The following is a 20,892-nucleotide window of genomic DNA, read 5'->3' as shown; positions in this document are numbered from 1 at the left end:
TTTGCTTGTATCCAGGTTAACCAGAACACACAGGTCAAACGTTTCCTGTCTGACAGCAGCGAATGCGAACAGAGACAAAAAGGCTCCTTTCCTCTCGTCATGGAGGGGATTCAAACGGTGCCAGCACTGTCAGCGATGCTCTGACAGACGCAAGCTGCGGGTCATCAGAAAAGCTGATTCAACACTCCACTGCTGGGGAAGACGCATCTTTATTCAGTCTGTGACATGTTTACGAACGACTCCCAGATCCATTTCAGTCACTTCTCTGTAAGTCACAGCATGTGGGGTATTTAATCATTGCGCCGCTCGATGGGGAAATATTGCGATCGCTGCGTTTTTTTATTGTTTTGTTGCGCTGAGAACCAACTCAAGTCTATCCTGTACAAGTTGGTGTCAAAACAAATAAAAACACTTATGTCTATGCTTGGAAACATATCTAAACCTTAGACTTATCTCCAAAGAAAATATCAACGCAAACAGATCATTTAAGCTTGCAGCATTTTAACTGTTTGTCGAGTTAAATCAGTCTGTCAACTCCTTTAAAAAATACTTTCCTTTCACAATGTTTCGTCTTTTCCCACGCAGTTAAATCAGGCCTGCAGCTGGTGCTTCCACTGGCTACTAACTGCTGCAACAATGACGCAATTATTGCTATTTACACGAGAGAATTCACAAAATGTGGTTTAAACAGATGCGTTGAAACGAATCTCTCATGCTCAGGATCAAAGCTGGATTCCTAAAGTGATACTCCGACTCCAAATAAAGTTAAATTTGATCATACGTGAGGAAAAAGAAAGAATCAGCAGATGTCACAATAAATAAGAGCATTTACAGGCAACGGATTGTCAGAAACAGGTGAAAAGTTTGATACTTTCAGGCAAAACTCAAAAATTAAAAAACACTTTTAAGAGGCTAAACTAATCCCTTCAGCAAAGTCCTTACAAATTTGCCTCCAGTTCATCTCATGAATTTTCATAATAACCTTAATTTTTAACAACTCAGTAAAGTTTATGACATTTTTCACGATCCTAGCACTCTGCTTTTTAATACCTTTAATGCATTTTTGCAAATTTATCTCCTAAAGCTTTTAATTCTTCCTTTTTGTATGAACGTTTCTAATCCCCACCAATGGCTCATTTTTTTCTGAATTAGGGTGAAATTTACTTTTGAACGTTCACGTGTTTTTAGTCGTTTAGGCGTTTGATTGAACACAATCTTTTCAGAAAGCTACAAGGTCACCTCAATATTATTTACAAAAACACTCCAACATAAAAGAAAATAAATATAAGTTATTTTTGTTTCTGACAACCAAAAACCAAATGATTTATCTCAAAACTTATCCAAAAGCTTTTCCGAGTAATTCTCATGTTTTCACATCAATACTTTTCATTAAATTTGATAAATATTCTGTTAATTCACTTTAATAATTAAAGTTTTAATGCTAAAGTTTCAGACTAAGTTTTAAGCTGAGGGAAAAAAAAGATTTTGGAGCCATTTAATCAAAATAAAATAAAATTATGTGCAATCTATGATTTTAGGAGGTTTTTGTGTAATCTAGTATTGCTTGAAATGTGCGTTGAAGACGACTCTCAGCTACTACCACGCCAACGTTCAGCTCAGTATCTGTAAAACTGACTGAGTTATAGTCATTTTCTGTGTTCTGTGGTAGCCATCTTGAATTTTGTTGTCTCCTAAAGTTAATCTGTTTTAAATAAATAAGTAACGATTGCTCTGTGAGTTAAATTAATATTCATCCAGTAGTTTATAGGATATTGTGTTCAGGAACGTGAGCAAAAACATCATTGTCCTCCTTTGCTATTTTGCAGTGAGTGATAAAAACATATTTTTACTCCTTCTGGTAACAAATCTTTTACCACTAGTTTGGTCAGTTAGATTAGGTCTAATTTGAGTTGTCTGGTTTGTTGTTTTGCTCTTTAAATCAGCTCTACCTCCAAACTTTTAGTCGTTTTGCTTCAGATTTTCTCAAATCTAAAACTTGCCACCTTCACTGTCAGCCTCACATAAAGGCCCACTCTTAAAAAACACCCATAGAGAATTTAAAAAACATAAATTCAGACTTATAAACATGTGCACAAGATACAGGATTATAGGAGTATCACTTGAAGCTACACAGAGATCACAGAATATTTCTTAAAGGTCTCCTCCGTTTCCAGTGGCCACATGGCCCTATTTGACTTTGTATATGTCCATTTAGCACATTTTTGTGCCGACCGACTCCCTTCTTTTCCCATATTTTAGAGTTTTCACTGTTTCATCATAAAACTCCAAGAGTCTGTCTGTCTGTGCAGTCGCTCGGCAAACGGACCTCAGTTTCTGCTGAGTTTGGTCCAACGCCAAGAGACTCTGTACGCTGCACCTTCCTCCTGGACAAAGCAACGTTTCATCCCCTCTAGGTTACAAATAAATATAACTGTGAGACAAAGACCAAGAGGAATGTTCCTAGATGGAGCTCTCATCAGGTTGCGGGTGCAGCTGAGTGTGGTTCCTCTTCTCCAGGATCCTGTTGAGCTCCTCTGTGAAGGAGTGGTAAAGTGGCGACATCCCCTCGGGGTCGGCCTGCCTCAGCAGCACATAGCTGTTCCCGTTCATCTTCCTCAGGACGCTGGGCAGAGTGGCCGACAGCCCGTTGGCGAAGTCCACGTTGGGGAGTGGGGGTGGGTTGGGAAGAGGAGGAGCTGGCGGAGGCGTTTTGGCCGGGGACATTTCATCATCGCCGGGAACAATCTGGAGGAAGGTGTCGAAGGTCGGCACGGAGATGGAGCGACGACCCTGACGGCCGTTGCAGTGGCTGGAGATGGTTCTGAGTTCAAGATGGGAGCTCCGCTTTCTCTCAGACTCCCCCAGGACCCGCAGACCCTGCTGGGAGAACTTGCGGCTCTGAGCGGACCGTCTGGTGCAGAAGCTCACGTAAAGCAGCACCACAGTCAGCACCAGGCAAAGCCCTCCGAGAACTGCCACCAACGAGATGTAGATGGCCTCCATGTGTCTGTAGATCTGGAACTCAGCTCCAGGAGACAGCGGAGCTGGAGGTGAAGGCAGAGGCTGCTCGGTGGGGCTGACCGTGGAGTAAACAGTCAAACCGGAGACCGGAGTGGGCTCGGCTGTGTCTGTGGGCCCCACAACCAAGTATGGATCTGTGTGCACCTTTACCGTGTAAAGGTAAACCAGTACAGAGACGCTGTTCTCTGTGGCGAAGCAACGATACGATCCGCCCTGTTGGGTGCGAGCGCCGATTATCAGGAGGCCATCGGTGCCGATGCGGTACCCCGTGTTTAGGCCGTACCCCCGGAGCTCCTTGCCATTCAGAGTCCAGCGTGGAGTGGCCAGGTTAGAGCGTAACTCACACTGAAGCAGCACATCGTCGCCTGACATCACAGAGCGCCTCCGATGTACCACTGAGAGACAAAACGAGAGGATGAGAGAGCCGGGTGTCAGCGAGAGACAAGGTAGCTAAAACTGAAATAAGCCAACAGTCGCTATAAGCTAAAATTAACAATAGCGCAATGTCTAAACTAGCAGAACAGAAGCTAAACATTAAAAACAACAAGAGTTAGCATAATTGTTGCGACAAAAAAACAACTAAAATTGAACAAAACAATAGTAAAAACCTGAATTAGCATATCAGTAGCTAAATGCTAAAATCAACAAAACAATAGCATAAAAGTTGCTGAAACTTAAAGTTAGCATAATGGTTGAAAAAAGTACAAACTAACAGAACACTAGCGTAAAGCTAAACTCAGAAACACAGTAGTTGAAAACAAAAACTAGCAAAATAGTAACTAAAAAGCCAAATCGGCAAAACAGCTAAAAGCTAAAATTGGCAAAGCAATAGTTAAAAGCTAAAATGTCAAACCAACAGCTAAAAGCTAAAATCAGTAAAACAATAGCTAAAGGTTGAAATTAGCAAAACAGTTGCTAAAAGCTATAACTAGTATAACAGTATAGCTAAAACATAAATTAGCAAAACTTTAGCTAAATCCTACATCCAATAAAGCAATAGGTCAACAGTATAAATCCTACACTAACAGAACAGTCACATGAAGCTAAAAGCAGAAACATTGTAGCTTAAAGAAAAAAACCATCAATGCAGTGGCTAAAAACAATATATTTGCTAAAAGTAGCTACTAACTAAAATTAACAATACACTAACTAAAAGATAAAAGTATCTAAACAAAAGCTAAGGAAGTATCAAGAAGACAAAAATAGAGCAGTCATTTAAAAGAGCTGCCAAATGGTGAAGGTTTTAAAGAGATCTCGATGTCTTAGGCGAGAGAAAAGGTAAATAAATAAAGTTAAACATTTTGAATAAATAAAAAAATATAAATGCCAAAAGCTTCAGCAGAACATTTCTGATCAAGCCGAACGTTTTCTGTGTACGAATGGTTAAAATAACTTAAGCAGTTTGATTGTCCAGAAGAAACTAAAGTGTGGATGCTGACTCAGCAGGACAGAGAAACGGATGTAGAACAAGACGTCAGGTCACCGAGGTTCTGCTTTCAAAGTGAAGGTGAGCAACGTGTGCGTCTGCAGCATCACTTTCTCTCACTTCTCTTAAGCCTCCTTAAATGAAGCGAGCCCTGCAGTGCAGCAGGAGGACCGCCTGACCTCCTGCAGGAGAGGAGTTGATTAAAATGTGGGCTCCTGCGGGGCCTGGGTGACAAAAACACACCTAAAAACATCATTTGAGAAATCCTTAAATGCTCCATTTTTTATGCAGAGAAAGAAAAGAATGTTTTGAACTTTACTTAACCACCTAAGCTGACTGAGAAACTCAAGAAAACTCATCAAAGAAGAGCAGAAGGTTAGACAAAAGCGTTCAAGCTTCCTAAAAAATCAAAGAGGTGTTGAATAATGAATGCCTGTGTGTGTGTGTGTGTGTGTGTATGAGTTTGTTTATGCTATATTTGGGAACTTGAACCAGCTTACTCACCAGTCATTTGGGGACACCTTGGCAATTGGGGACCAAAACCACGGACTCCGTGTTTGTGTGTGTATGTGTGTGTGTGTGCGCACATGCGCGTGTGCGTGCGTCATTTAAGACGTACCGTTTCCCGAATTCTCCTTGCAGCCCCTGATTCCTTTGGTGACGTCCTGCGTCAAGTTTGACCTGGAAAAAGTATTTTAGAGAAATTAGCATAAAACCTTTAGATCACAACAGACATTTGAAAAAAGTCCCCTTAAAAAGTTTAAAAGAAAAAGAAGCGGTAAATACAATAAAAGTAGCATTTAAAAAAAAAAAAGTTTTTTAAAGGCGCCCCACCTAAAAATAAAAAAATAAAACACTCTCCCCACAAAGTAGTTCCTCTTAATAAATAACCTAAATTACCTAATTAGCTTGCTGTGTATTGCTTTATTCTATGCATATTCTAAACTATTTTGACCATTTTAAATGGAATTTTTAATTATTTTAATAGCAATTTATTCTCAGTTTCCTATTGATTTACAGTTCAGGGGCTGCACAGGACAGCGCCTGTGTTCGTCAGTGGATTTATCACATTATTTATCATATCCCTTGTCAGTTGTGATCAAAACAGGCAGCTCCAATAGTCTCATTGGGGTGTCAAATATTCTGACGCATTAGTTTTAGCTCGTTGAAACAATCACTACTAATTCTGGAATGAACGTGATCTTATGTAGTGCAGGAAAAGCTGCAGCAAAAACAGCCTTGTCCAACAGCGGATATATTCTGTTTCCAGTTATAGACTACAATTAGAAGATAAATAATCAGACTGCACACAGGCCCAGACATGAACAGAACACAGAAAACTAAAAACAGAGGGGAAACATTCAACAGGACATTTTCTGTAATATGGAAGGCCTATTTTCCACGTCTACCTATATGTAAATTGCCCACAGGTTGTGTGACTGTAGAAAGTGTGGGGACACTGTAGCTCAGAGGTCAGAGCTGCGGTCTTGTAATCCCGAGGCTCAAGAGTCAAGTCCCAGTTAAGCTAAGACATACGTTTTTATATTTTCTTGAATGACTTCACATAAGTTTTTCCCCTCACATTTAACTTGGTTCACCTGGAATGCATTTGCAAAATCAAATCAAATTAGAAATCCAATCCAGAAAGCTGTGTTCTACTGTTTTATTTTAGTTTAAAAAATACTCCTGTTTCAGGTGGGTGTGGTGCACGAGACACGTGTGTTTCTCTGATTTAATTATTAGACTGAACTGTTTTCATGAGACACAACCTTGATCCACAGGAGGAAGAAGAAAGACAACAACTTTGTGCAAAAAAAGGCAATATATACATATTAAGCAACATATAACCTATATTTTTTATAGCAAATATAATGCAAAATGGTAAACTTTGTGTGGTTATGAATTTAAGAAACAAAAGCCCTCCCATTATTAATATTCACAAGAGTCACTACTGTATTTTTTGGGTTGACTCCGCTAGTTAATGACAGTATTTTAAAAATATTATGTGATATGTTAGCGCTCAGAGCATTTGTTAGGAATAACGCTCAGCTACCACCATGGCAAATTTTGGCTCATTATGTATAAAAATGACTGAGTTTTAGCTGCATTTGTCTCAGCCAAGATCAATAAGTTAAACCGTAGTAGAGTCTATGATTACCTTCTGGAAGTTTAAAATGAAATTAGTTCAGTTTTACAAGATATTTTACTAACAGACAAACACAGGCAGGTTACACGATCGCCCTCTTTTATGGCAACAGATAAATCAATCTAACTGTGCAAATGTGATGTTTTGATTTTAGCCTAAAGGCTACAGAGTAACGAGGAATAACTTTAGGCGACATTTTCTCCAAAGAGAAAAGCTTTACGCTCCTGCAGCAGTGATTTTATTTCACAAGCAGAAATTTAATTTTGCTGTGTTGGAGCTCGCTGCGTCTCCTGGCAGAGGGATTCTTGTGTTCTTGGATGATTTTCTGCCACACAGAACAGCGTGTAAGCACAAGCTTAAGTCCTCCAGCACAATGTTTGCTTTCCAACGCTGCAGAACAGGCTGTTCGCTCCACTTATTGAAAGATTAACAGAATTATTTGTTTCAGAAATCAAAGATGGTGTTCTACACTATCAGCCGTAAGAGTTTTGATTTAAATTTTTCTCAATATTTTGTTATCTTAGACATTTGTATATCAAAACTTTCAGCTCCTTCAGGAGATAGGAACTATGGCTCTTGATTTTTTTGTAACTTCTACTTTTCAAAATATTTAACTTTATTAGCAAACATTTTCCACTTTCAAATACACAGATCTTGTTGATTCCTTCAAATATATATATATATATATATAGTAGTCTATAGTAGTATACGAAGTCCAGATGACATGATTCAACCTTTTTTGTTTTTAATTAGTAGAGTTTTGCTACATTTAGTCTTTAGCTATTTTTAGCTTCCATAGATTTTGGCTTCTTTTAGCCTTTATTTAGACTTTGACTACTTTTACTTTGTAGCTAGCATTTTGCTAATTTGTCTTTTATATAGTGTTTTGCTTGTTTTGGGATGTAAGCTAGTTTGTGCTCACTTTAGCTTTTAGCTCTGTTTTGCTCCTTTTGTCTTTTAGCTAGTGTCTTGCATCTGTTGGCTTCTAGCTAGTGTTTTGCTCTTGTTAGCTTTTAATAATATTTTGTGCATGCTGGTTTTTAGCTAGTGTTTTGTTCCTTTTAAATTTTGCTTGATTTAGCTTTTAAATAGTGTTTACCCTTGTTGTCTTTTAACTATAGTGTTTTGCATCTTTTAACATGTAGCAAGTGTTTTATTTCTTTTAACTAATGTCCTGCTCCTTTTAGCTTTTATATAGGTATACGTATTGTTTGCAGGAATTTAATCTTTCTAGTTTCACTTTAAACAACAAAACAGTTTAAGCAGAACCATTAGCCCAAACTTCTCTAAAGCAATAAAAGTTTGTTCTTTTTGAATTTGTAGTTTATTCAATTTGAACATTTTTATATTCTCTATCTGTGCCTTCCACAATAGAACAGAAGTTGGTGACTTCTGTCCGCTTGAGGGCAGCAGTGAGATGTGATCACATAAAGCCTGACAACTTATAGATTGTAACAAACTGGATAAAAGTGTCCTCATCCTTCACCCCCATCTTAACAAATAAACATTGACCTCTTCTAAATGCTAAAAGGGAAAAAGACTTTGTGACAAAACACCCACTTTGTGTTTAAATGTAATATATCCTCTATCATCCTCAACATCTGAGAATATGTATGATGATAAAAGTTGTTTCCTGTTTTAATAATCTAACTATAAATACTGAAGAATAAACTGTTTACTTCATTTTTTATCTTCATCCAAAGTATGAATATGTGGACAGTAATTATAAACTCAGTTAACATGACATCTAATAACCAAAACATGCTCCTCAAAGCTAAGGGAGGATAAATAATAATTAATTAAATACAACAAACTTTACATTATTTTTAATGATCACAGAAATAACAAAAGTATCATTCCTAGAAGACTTGCGTGCCAGAGTTTGAAACAAAACTCTTGTGCAATTATGCAATGTAGTAGCTTAAAGCAAAAATTAGCACAACTGTAGTAATATGCTTAAACCAGCAGAACAGAGGCTTCAAGCTAAAATTGGCAAAACACTAGCAAAATAGTAGCCGAAAGAGCAACAAAAAATAGATGAAAGCTAAAACCAGCAAAACAGTCGTAATACAGCAGCTAATAGCTACATTTAACTAAACACAAGTTAAAAGCTAAAAGTAACAATAGCTAAAATCAACATGTGGGAAAAACAATGAAGTGTATCTTTCAAGTGCATACCTGCACCTCTCTAAGTTTTCTTCCACCTGTTTCCTGTTCTCACCACAGATCACAATGTCATCTGCAAACATCTTAGTCCATGGGGATTCCTGCCTGACCTCAATCTTCTTCTTCTTCCAGCTGTTCCCTCTTCAGGGGTTACCACAGTGTCATCTGCATCCATTTCACTCTGTCCTCACTCCAACTAACTTCATGTCCTCTCTAACTGCATCCATATATGTCCTCTTTGTCTTTTTCCAGGCTGCTGTATTTCTAACGTCTTTCTACCAATAAACCCACTGTCCCTCCTCTGAACATGTCCAAATCATCTCAGTCTTGGCTTTTTGTCAATGCCATTGTCTCCAGACCATATAACATAGCTGGTCTCACCACTGTCTTGTAAATGTTTCCTTTGACCTTTGCTGACACTCTTTTGTCGAAAATCACTTCTGAAACTTTTCACCATCCACTCCATCTTGCCTGGACTCTCTTTTTCACCTCTTTACCACAATCCCCATTTTCCTGGACAGCGGACACCGGCCTCCCTCTCATTCACACACATGAACTGTGCCTTGCTATGACTGAATTTCATTCCTCTTCTTTCAAGTGCATACCTGCACCTCTCTAAGTTCTCTTCCACCTGTTCCCTGTTCTCACCACAGATCACAATGTTATCTGCAAACATCATAGTCCACGGGATTCCAGCCTGACCTCATCTGTTAGCCTGTCATCACCAGAGCAAACAAGAAGGGGCTCAGAGCTGATCCTTGATGTAATCCCTCCTCCATCTTGAAGCTATCTGTCACACCTACAGCACATCTCACCACTGTCCTGTTGTCCTCATGCATGCCCTGTACCAGTCGAACATACTTCTCTGCCACTCCAGATTTCCTCATACAATACCACACCTCCTCCCTCGGCACTCTGTCATATGCTTTTTATAAATCCACAAAGACACAATGGAGTTCTTTCTGACCCTCTCTGTACTTCTCCATCAGCATCTTCAAAGTAAAGATGGCATCTGTGGTGCTCTTTCTTGGCATGAAACCATACTGCTGCTCACAAATAGTCACCTCTCATCCAAGTCTAGCTTCGACAACTCTCTCGCAGAACTTCATTGTGTGACTCATCAACGTAACTCCCCTGTAATTGCTACAACTCTGTACATTACCCTTGTTCTTAAAAATGGGCACCAGCACACTTCTCTTCCAATTCTCCATATTTACACAAAACTCTTATAGTTTTTGCTACAGCAGTATACTAAAATAAAAGCATTTTCTGAATTTATAGGACATTTTTATTGTTGATGCAGCTCATTTACGAGACTTGTAGCGTTACTTAGTTATTGATGGAATCATATCCAGACGTTTATCTTTTAGGGACTTCGTTTCCCAACCAAACTTTCAGACCCAATTTGGTTGAAGCTCCCGCTGAGCTTCAGAGAGTTGATGAAAGAAATCCAGGTCAGCTTCATTGTCTTAGACCTGCTTTCACAGAAATTGTGTTGGAGGGGTAGAGATGCTGTATAAATAATTAATTACACTTTGATATTGCTGTTAGGCCAGAGGGAGGACATAAAAACCAACCAAAACCGTGTAAAAGCTTTCAATCTGTTTATAGCTTCAGTACATATATTTAAATCCAGGATTAGTCAACTTCTATGTGTTTAGGAAGAGAAGAAAGAACAGATTTACAACAATGGAAAAGTGGAGGAAAGTGTGGAAAAAAGTCTGTGACTTGCATCTTTTTGTTTGCATCTTACTGTGCATTTATATTTTTTCCTTTGTTCCCATACCTTTGTGCACGTGATGATATTTCCACACACACTCTCCCATCCCAGGCGCAGAAGGGGTCTCTGGCGAATACACAGTCATAACAGGAAGTATACCTCTGACAAGTTGACAGTGGTACCTGAACAACTCCAGAGTGGGAGCCAACGTAGATACTCCTCTGTGAAACAAGAGTAAACAATAATTTAATATTAAAACTGTTGTGCACCTCAGTGCACAGTAATTCAGATCTAAACATCGGTTTGCCTCTTTTCTATTCTTGCTCATATTAGCATTTTCAATTTACTCCATCCATCTAGCCATCTCCATCTTCTGCCACTTACTCATAGTCAGCTGTGGAGGCAGCAGGTCCTTGAGGGAAAGAACACTTTCCAGCTCATCCAGGAGGACCCTGAGGCATTCAAAGCCAGATAAGATATGCAATTCCTCCAGCAAATTTTGGATTTGCCTGAACTCTGGGCCTGTTACCAGTGGAACGTGTCCAGAAGACCTCCAAAGAGAGGTGTCCAAGAGGCATCCTAATCAGATGAACTAACCATCTCAACTGACTCCTTTCGATGCGAAGGAGCAGAGGCTTTCTGTGCTTCCTTGGAAGATGGAGCTTCTCACTTTATCTCTAAGGCTGAGCCTGGCCACCCTATGAAGAAAGCTCATTTTGACTGCTTGTATCCAGGACCGTGTTCTTCCAGTCATGATCCAAACCTCATGAACATGGGTGAGGGTTGGAACATAGACAGACCAGTGAATTAAGAGTTTTGCATTTTGACTTAACTCTATCTTCACAAGAATCGACCAAAGAAACTCTCATTACTGAGGACAAGGCTCATCTCCCATTCCATCCTACCATCACTCATAAACAAGATGCCCTGATACCTAAAGTCTTCTACTTGAGTAAAATCCATCCATTATCTTCCACTTTTTCCAGAGGGGTCGCATGAGGCAGCAGCTTGTGCAGGAAGGTCCAGACATCTCTTTCCACAGCCAACCCTTCCAGTTCTTCTGGGAGGACTCCACAGTGTTTCCAAACCAGCCAAGAGACGGAGTCTCTCCAGAGTGTCCTGGGTCTACCCCAAGGCCTTCTCGCAATTAGACATGCCCAGAACACATCCTGAGAGAGGTGTCCAGGGAGCATTCTTACCAGATGCCTGAACCACCTCAACTGGCTCCTCTGGAGGAGCAGCGGTTCTACTCCATGTCGCTCGTGGTTAACTGAACTTCTCACCCTATGGCTAAGGGAGATTCCACCCACCCTGTGAAGAAAACTCATTTTGACCTCATATCTAATTGAAAATGTATTCATTCAATTTAAATGACCTGGAGCTAAATGATTCCCATTATTATAACACCAAGTATGACTATTTATAATCACCTGAACTGACGAGATGACCATGCTCTCTATTGGCTGTGGTTTGTCAAACATCTGCAACTCCTCTATGATATGTATATCTCCATCAGTGTCCACGGCCCGGTGCAGCCAGCCATCATCTACAAGACAAAACGCAACACAGTAATGCTACATTTACAGGGTTCAAAGCAGGAACAGTCGGTGTAAGATTTGTACAAACTTCACCTGTTCCCAGAAACAAAATGGTATAAAGGTTTCCATCCAGTGCCGGTTCCTTGTGTACAGCGATCTTGACGTAGTTGATGCTCCTTTTGAACATGAGTGGGCTTTTGCCTATCGGGTGAACCTGTTTGGCCATCAGTGGGTGCCTCCGGGCGAAAGTGAGGATGATGTCTGGAAGGTCTCGAGATGAGTTTATGCTCTGTGACCTGTGCAGATCCGTTATACACTGTGGACACAGTAATCATCACGTTGTTCAGTTTAAGCAGGATGGAAAAACATCTCTCATGGGCAGACAAACTATAAAACTTACAGATCCAGGCCTCGGCTCTGGGACTTTCCCTGTGTATTCCCTCCACTTTGAGTCCTGCACCTCCATGTACGGTCCTTCAAAAACGTTGTGTACATCTGAGAAAGCGTACTGGCAGATGGCAGATGCTTTGATATTCTTCCTGAAATATAATCCAACACCCCAAAGACGTGTCCAGAGGACACACTCAGGATTAATGATTCAGAGACGATTAAACACCGAGAGATCTAAGAAGAAACTGCCACTGAGATCCAATTTCAGACACATCCCAAACATCAATGACAAGAAAAATGACAAATTGATCTTGTGTCTGTGTGTCATGCTGGTGGTTTTTGTTTTTAATGGTCACCCTGTTAGTATTTTTCTTGCATCATCTATTAATCCAGACCAGGAGGAAGCAGATTTACAGAACCAAAATAACCCACTCACTTTGAGTCATACATAAAAGTGCCCCATTTATGGGTTTTGGTGTCACACCTGAGAAAGGAAAGAGCTGGAACAGGTAGTCAGGACCCAGGTGACTCTTACGCCCTAGGTAAGATTAGTAACTTGGGTGTGGGGGGAGGAGAAGGGGATGGTCTGCATCACATTAGTAGACCCATTGTGTGCCCACCTGAGTCTTCAAAAGCATCCGTGTGAGAAAAACAAGAACAAAGTGAAACCGGAGTCAGTTTTCAAAACTGGTGAGCAGCGTTGCTCAAGGGGCTTACTCATTCCTGCATGTTTGAGTTGCACTCACACAGGTGCACATTTATGTTTAAAAATAAAGCAGATAAAAAATGCTGGTGCAGTAAAACTGATTGAATATCCAGAAAAGTAAGTGTGGTGGTAAATAATGGAAAGATGCTGGAAGAAAGAAGTTGACAGTATTATCATTGCATTTAAATGCTGTCCTCCCCATCAGATTCTAAACACCCCTGGGACAGTTTTATGCACCATGACTCTGCACATCAGCATAAACACTCACATTATCGCCAGATTTTCTTTTGGAAGTCTTTGTCCTCTGAGTCCCACTCTGGCTGCTTCTCTTTTTATAGCAGTTCACTTTTGATTCAAAAACAGATTATTTCTTTATGGTCTGATAATTTATGGATGACTTTTTATACTGATAAATAAAATATGATCCTAAAACTCCAGGAGACATTTTAATTTAGCTTATTTTTGTCCTATTCCTATTTTAAAACTCAAATATTGTGTATTAAAAGGAAAAAAAGAAATCTTAAATAATATTTTCTTGGTGCGATAAATTAATAATTGTTGAATTAGGGGGAGGGCAGCATGGTGGCGCAACTGATAGAGCTGTTGCCTCTCAGCGAGAAGGTTACCCTGGGTTAAATCCCAGTCCGGGGGCCTTTCTCGGTGGTGTTTGAATGTTCTCTCCGTGCATGCGTGGGTTTTCCCTGGGTACTCCGGTTTCTTCCCACAGACCAAAAAACGCATGTTAGGCTAATTGTTAACTCTAAATTGTCCCTAGGTGTGAGTGAGAGAGTGAATGATTGTCTCATTTGTCTCTATGTGTCCCTGTGATGGACTTGCGACCTATCCAGGATGTACCCCACCTCAAGCACAGTGATGGCTAGACATGGGCACCAGTGACCCCCGTGACCCAAAAAGGAAGAAGCGGGTAAAGATAATGGATGGATGGATAAATTAGGAGGAAAACAAAACTACTACTACTACAAAAAGCTATTTAAAACCCATTTAGACCCAAAAAAAAAATCAAATTGTTTATTTTATTAGATCATCTATTTCTTCAGAGATTAAAACATTATAAGAAACACTAAATAAGAATTTACAGCTAATATCACTAATCTACATGTCTTTTTGCATTTTTTTATCCGTCCCTAAAAATTATAACTGTAAAAATAATTTTGAAAAATTACTTTCAACTTTCTTGTGTTTACGGTAGTTTAAATAAATTACTTCTTTAAAATGTTGATATCACAGCTAAGCTGTGTATTAATATCTACAGTATATAACAAAGTTCAAGGATTTAGCTCTCAAATCATCTCTTATAGGCTTCTATCCTCTTCAGTGAATCAAAAACAAAAGCTGTACATCACTGCTTAAAATCAAAAATTCAAATAAGCATGGGGCTTTAAGAGATTTTCTTTTGTGAGAGGAGAATTAGACAGTATAAACAGTCATCACACTCGTGTTTGACGGGAGATTTTCTGTTCTTATGATCTGCCAGATTTCACTCCAAAACAACTTAACACTGCTCAACACTGAGACTTTCACTTCATTACAGAAAATAAATCATGCAGATCTTTTTTATATATCTTTACAGCTGTAATATATACAGTAGTTACATGCAGCTTATGATAATGTTTCGGTAAGTTTTCATTTGATAAGATCTTATGATTGGCTTTCCAGGTGTACATGAATTGAAATACAAATGCGTACTTTTCACTGTGAATTCAGAAAATGAAGTTCTCTGACAAAATATCTCCATAAAAATAAAACTTGTCTTTATGAGTTTGCATATATTGCACAAATTAAATCAAGTTTTAGCAGATAACAGAGATCCTCTGTTTTTCCCTGTTTCCTGACTTTAATCTAGTTAAGTGGGAAACAGATGCTAGCTACAATAAACTTGAATCTGTTTTTGTCATAAAAGCTTGAAAATATAGTGTTTACTTTAGAAATCAGAGTTTTTGTTGTATTTTTATCTCAAGGTTAGTCATTTTTGTTTTTACTTGGAACTCAGAAAATCTGATTTCTGATAGTTTCCTAAGTTTACAAAAGATAAAAAATTCATTTTTTTAACAAATAAATGAGAAAATGAATCAATAAAAAGGAAAATATAAGGTAAAGCAAAGTAAAGCCAGTATATCACTGCGTTGCAACCATTGGTAACCATTAGTAAACGGCATTCATGAAGGAGTCTCTAAAATGTCTTGAAACATTTGTCAGATTATAATTTTTCTTCCTTGAGTCATCATTTAAATTTTAAACATGTTCAAGAAATGTTCCTCTAAAATTGTTGCAGATTTGTCACAGGCATCGCAAACCCATTTTGAACCCTTGTCAGTTTTGTTGCATATTTCTCAAATCCATTTCAATTACGCCACAGATGTTTAAAACCTGTCTCAAACATGTCTCAGTTTTGTTGCAAACTTATCAAATCTATCTTAGCTTTGTCTCAGATGTCTCAAACCCATCTTAAACTCTCAGTTTTGTTGCAAACTTCTTCAATCCATTTTACACTTGTTGCAAATGTTTCAACATCTCAAACTCTTCTCAATTTTGTTGCAAATTTCTCATATCATTTCAAACTCTTCTCAATTTCTGAAAGCTATCTCAAAACCTTCTTCATTTTGTCGCAGATGTCTCAAATCTGTCTCAAACATGTCACAGATTCTCAGTTTTGTTACAAACTTCTTAAATCCATTTTAAACTTGTTGCAAATGTTTCAACATTTCAAACTCTCATCAGTTTTGTTGCAAATTTCCCAAATCTATTTCAAATTCTTCTCAATTTCTGAAAGCTATCTCAAAACCTCATTTTTTGCAGATGTCTCAAATCTGTCACAGATCTTTCTCAGTTTTTTTGCAGACTTCTCAGTTCCATCTCAGTTTTGTTGCAGATATCTCAAACCTGTTTTAAACCCTTCTCAGTTTTGTCACAGGTGTGTTAAACTTGTATAAAATATATTTTTTAATTGTTTTCACATTTGTTTCCACAAATTCTAGATCACTGTATCTGTATTTGACTTCTTCATGGACGCTCTTCTATGACGGGGAATCTCCAAGGCTACAAAAAGATATTTTAATATCTCAGATCTAAAATCCAAAGAAAAATAATTAATTAAACACTGGTCCAATATCTGCCTATTTTCGTTTTAAAACTGTACTCCAGTACACTAAAGCCTAAACGTGAAAGCGGCTACCAAGGTGGGCACAATGTGGCTGGAGGCAGAGACTTCCTAGATTAAAGTTTTGCAAGTTTAGACCATGATTTTCAGAATCTAGCTGTGCAAAACTTGGCTGCACGGCTTGATGCTCACTTGGTTGCAAATGCCCAAGACTTGTAAACAGTGTCAGACTGGAAAAGAAAATTATACCCTAAAAAAAAACATCTCTTACCATTCCAAACCAAAGATACCATAAAAAACACTGCTTTGAACATCTCTCCCTTGCAGGACGAACACATCACGCAGGATATTGAGGTGCAACTCATATTCTGGGACTGAGCACACCATTCTGGCCTTGAGGAAGGTTGTCCATTTCCTTTGCAAAGTCCTCTGGCCTCCCCAGTCAGTCTGCAGGCAGAGGAAACAACCAAGGGGACAAATTAAATAGATTAAATAATCTCTCACCGTATTACACAAAGTCTTATTCACTTTTACACATCACTACTCATACCATAGATTAATGTAATGGTGGAAAAACAGGGAGAAAATTGATGCATTTACAGAAAGACATGATGAAACATGAAATATACACATGATTGCAGACATATCAGGAAAAGTGAAGGAAAGCAGTGTCTCATGAAAATGGAGGTAGATGTAGAAGCTCAGACTGGAAACTGCTTGCTCTAATTGCATTTCAGCTGCAGTGGGGGGCAGCAAGATGCATCTCAGTAAAAAGAGTCATTTAGTGCACCTCACTAAAAGAAGACGGCATACAGAGACGAAGGCTTCTCTTCCCCTGTTTGACTGAATCTTACAGCCTCATCTTTCTGTGTTTGTGTCTTTGGGGGGGACATCTGCCGTTCATCAAAATGCACCGCCTGCCTCAACCTCCCACACAAAAAAGGAAAAGTAGCTAAAATCAACACGCATCCCAAAACACTGGTATGCTTCCAGCTGATGAATTTCCTTCTTATGAAGCTAAAAAATAGGTAGGAAGTTCATTTGTTTCCCTAAAAAATATCACTAAACAGAATTGTGGATAATTCTGAAAAATGGGCTTTTTATATTGAGATGAGTGTGGGTTATTAATGTGTACAAAGCTTAAGGAGTGTAATGGCAGATTATAATTTATGTCAATCAATGCACAAGAATAAAGTAAGAGCGGGGACAATCCAAGCATAGCACTGTAATACATGCCTAGAGTCAAGATGGCAAATCATGCTGCAGTAATATACACAGAAAAAGTCCTTCTTTGCTGGAGATATATGGAACATCCAAAGACCAACGTTAATATGATATGTCAGTTTTTGGGGTCAGTGAAAGCTCTATTTACTTATGTCATTATGCCTTCTCTGTAAAAATAGGTCATGACTGGCAATGAACTTGGGGAAGATACAGAGCTCTAGTTGCTAAAATGGCAGGTCTTCGGGGGATTTTGGGCCAGAGGCGGATGCCGGTCGTTGCTATCTGCAGAGCTTCCTGCAGCCAGCATGGCGTCTGGCTGCCACGGGGCAATGCTGGCTGGGGACTGGCTCGACATCTGCATTTTCTGCTGTGGCCTAGTTCGGTTTGAGTTATTACACTCTCGACTGTTCTGACAACTTCACGCAGCACCGATAAAGCGAGATAAAGAGGGCCTTTTTCTTTTTTAGAAATTAAGTTTTTGGTGAGGAAACCAAGAGAATACTAAATATAGGCAGTTTGTATCAAAGGTTTCAATAAAGTTTTTAAACTGCCCTCACTCCCCACTGTTGCATAATATCTGTTTGGAATAAAACTGCATCAGTGACTAACATAAATACTGCATGTTTACTTCCTTAATTTCTTACATTTAGCTTGATTCTGTTATTTAACACACAAACTAAAGTGAGTCATAGTGATGAAACATACTTGAGCTCTTTTATATAATAGCATAAAGGAGAAACTTACTTTTTCTTATTAATGCAATCACTTCAAAATAAATAATTGTTGTATTTAGGCTGTTGAGTCTTACGGAGACAAGGTTGTGATGTGCAGCTTTAGCATATTTAAAAATATTCTGAGAATACAGTGCATTCATTTAGATGTCAATGAACATTTAACTAGAATAATAACTAGGTTACATTCAGTAAAACATTGCATTACATGACACATTGAATACAAATATTGCATCACCAGGTTTAAATAAAGTATGATTTCAAGAAAAAAATCAAGTTTGAGGCTTCAGTTTCACAAGGAACAACAAGCAAAAAGTAGTGTTTATTTATGACATGAAATTTATGAATTGAATGGTAGTAAAACCTCAAATATTTGTTCAGGAGCCGGAGAATATTGCCGCATTTTTTAAATGTAAAAAAATCAGATAAATCCCACATCCTACAAAAGTAGCTGTGTGGGAACAAAAATCATACAATATAAATTGTAATATTAGGAAATCACTCAATCCTGATAAAGTAGTATTGAATAATTCTTACTTTAAAGCTATAATAGCTGTTAAAATATGTAGTTTTTCCAGTGGTTTTGATTTTTATGCTTATAACACAATTTCTACCTCATTAAATGTGGGTTAAATTAATTCAAATTCATTAGGGTTTTTGTAAAAATGGTTTCAGAAAACAGCAAACGTTTCTGGTTTTGTTTACAACTAATTGATCAGTTACAGAGTTAGAGCTCAGAAAACCTCGTGCAGCTCATTTGCATAAAATCTTATCTCTACCTTTTGCTTTAATGCTCTTCACCACTCGATCCCCGCCCCGTTTTTTTATCGGCTCTTCCTCAAAGCTTTTAGTCGTGGTTTCTTTTCAGAAGAAGAATGAAGCATTTTACTTTTAAACACAGGTTTTACTGTAACACCCAGAAAGTACTCACAGTACATCTACCATATACAGTATATACATCTACCATCAGGAACACATGCAGACAAATGTGGAGCTCATGTAAAAAAAATTAAAACAATTTATTGAGGAAACAAAAAGTCAGACATGGGAACAAGAAAACAAAAGGAAACTCAAGGAGACACTGAGAATGACTGGACACACATGAAGCACAATGGTGGACTGCAGGTAGATGAACACTGGGTTAATAAAAAGGCTGGGACTGATGAGGTAAGTGGCTGCAGCTGAGACTAATAAGAATAGGGAACAGGTGTGAGTGGGAGGAGCAAAACTGAGGAGCAGAGGTTGGTCATGAGGTGATGAAACTCTAGAGAACAACTGAACACAAGTACAAATACAGACAATAAACATAACAAAGAAATAAAACAATATAACTAAAACCAAAAACATAAAAGCTATGAAAAAATAGTCAAAAGATACAAATTTTGACTTCATAAACAGATTAACTTTTGGAATCAGCTGAATTCAAGATGGCTACCACAGCTAATCAAGCTTCATTAGCTTTTAGCCAATGCTACATTATCACGAGATTGTGCATAACATTGTGTATAAGATTTTGACTAGGCCTGTCACTATAACAAATTTTGCTGGGCTATTAATTGTCTCAGAAATTACTGTGATAAACGATAATATTGTTTGAAATTTGATAATAATTAGTAATTATTGTCAAATTTAAGAAGAAACGCTTGTTAATTTGTTTTGCATGTACCTTTTCTCGACCACTGGATGGCAGTATAAGACTGTTTGAAACAAAGGATGGATAGTGAGGGAGCGAGCAGTGTTCTTTAATAAAAATGGGAGGGAGGCCCCTTGACATGACATGAGCTGTCTCGCTTCAGTTCTCAAAATGTCGGATGCTCGGTGTGGTTTGAGCTCTTTAGCATAGCATTTTTCACATAAAGCTTTTAATAAAAAACAGTAAACAAGTTCTCAGCTTCTTTTTGCAGAGAAAAACAACTTTTTAGACGAAGGCACAGGTTTCAACCATGAATTTTGGAGCTTCAACAAGACGGAGTTTACTTCCCGAGTTCGGCCTGTTAGCTTAGCTCGTAGCTTAGCTTCTCAACTTAGCTGCTTTTAATGATCCAAAAAAGTGATTTTTGGATGGTTAAAATGGATTTTAAAGAGACAAGAGAAAGGGAGTGGTCACACAGGAGTTGAGCTTTATGTCATCCAGTGTCTTCAATAGAAAGAGAGAGACACGAAGGAACGATAAAGCCAATAAATGAAAATGACTTAGATAATTTTCATTTATCATGCAATTAATTCATTTATTGTTTATCACAAGAGGCCTAATTGTGACCAAAACAGCTGAAATTTAAAACCTTGTTATAAATTATAGTAGTCAATATGCATTCCTTCAAGAAATACTGCACTTTTAATTTGGCCAGGCATATTTTTCTGTACCTACTTGAACACGGAAGGAAATAAATTGTTGCACTTTTTCAGACAAATTCTGCCTCGTCCGGTAGTTTCATATTTTTTTCAACACAAATGAAAAGTCTAGCAAATCACCAGCTGAGTCTTCTGGTCACTTCTTTGATCACAGAAACTGCGATCTCTGTACAAAGCACAATATGGCTCGTAGTTTGCCTGGAAACAGCGGCGCAGAAAGAGTGAAAAAACTGTGATGAGAGACGTCCAACTGCTCCTTCATTCAGCGCTGAAATTACTGTCAGAGGAGAGTGGCGGCTCATTTCACCCTGCACCGCTAACATAAAGCGTTAGATAATCCCATGATTTCTGCAC

The 20,892-nt window shown here is 38.4% G+C and overlaps 1 protein-coding gene across 1 annotated transcript in view; it reads right to left on the bottom strand.

Annotated features, from left to right (window-relative positions):
- Window positions 1–2,460: 2,460 nt before the first annotated feature.
- sema4gb (sema domain, immunoglobulin domain (Ig), transmembrane domain (TM) and short cytoplasmic domain, (semaphorin) 4Gb) overlaps window positions 2,461–20,892 on the bottom strand; it is a 44,536-nt gene continuing 26,104 nt past the window's right edge. The window contains exons 8-14 of the mRNA XM_037691216.1: window positions 16,503–16,678; window positions 12,418–12,556; window positions 12,111–12,333; window positions 11,910–12,025; window positions 10,546–10,700; window positions 5,067–5,128; window positions 2,461–3,416 (exon numbers count right to left, since the gene is read on the bottom strand). Of these exons, the coding sequence (XP_037547144.1) occupies window positions 2,461–3,416; window positions 5,067–5,128; window positions 10,546–10,700; window positions 11,910–12,025; window positions 12,111–12,333; window positions 12,418–12,556; window positions 16,503–16,678 (1,827 nt within the window). The remainder of the gene's footprint in view (window positions 3,417–5,066; window positions 5,129–10,545; window positions 10,701–11,909; window positions 12,026–12,110; window positions 12,334–12,417; window positions 12,557–16,502; window positions 16,679–20,892) is intronic.

This window comes from Nematolebias whitei, chromosome 17 (genome assembly GCF_014905685.2).
Source record: "Nematolebias whitei isolate Nwh7 chromosome 17, NemWhi1, whole genome shotgun sequence".
In the NCBI taxonomy this organism is placed as follows: Eukaryota; Metazoa; Chordata; class Actinopteri; order Cyprinodontiformes; family Rivulidae; genus Nematolebias; species Nematolebias whitei.
This window is presented reverse-complemented; position numbering and strand designations above follow the sequence as displayed.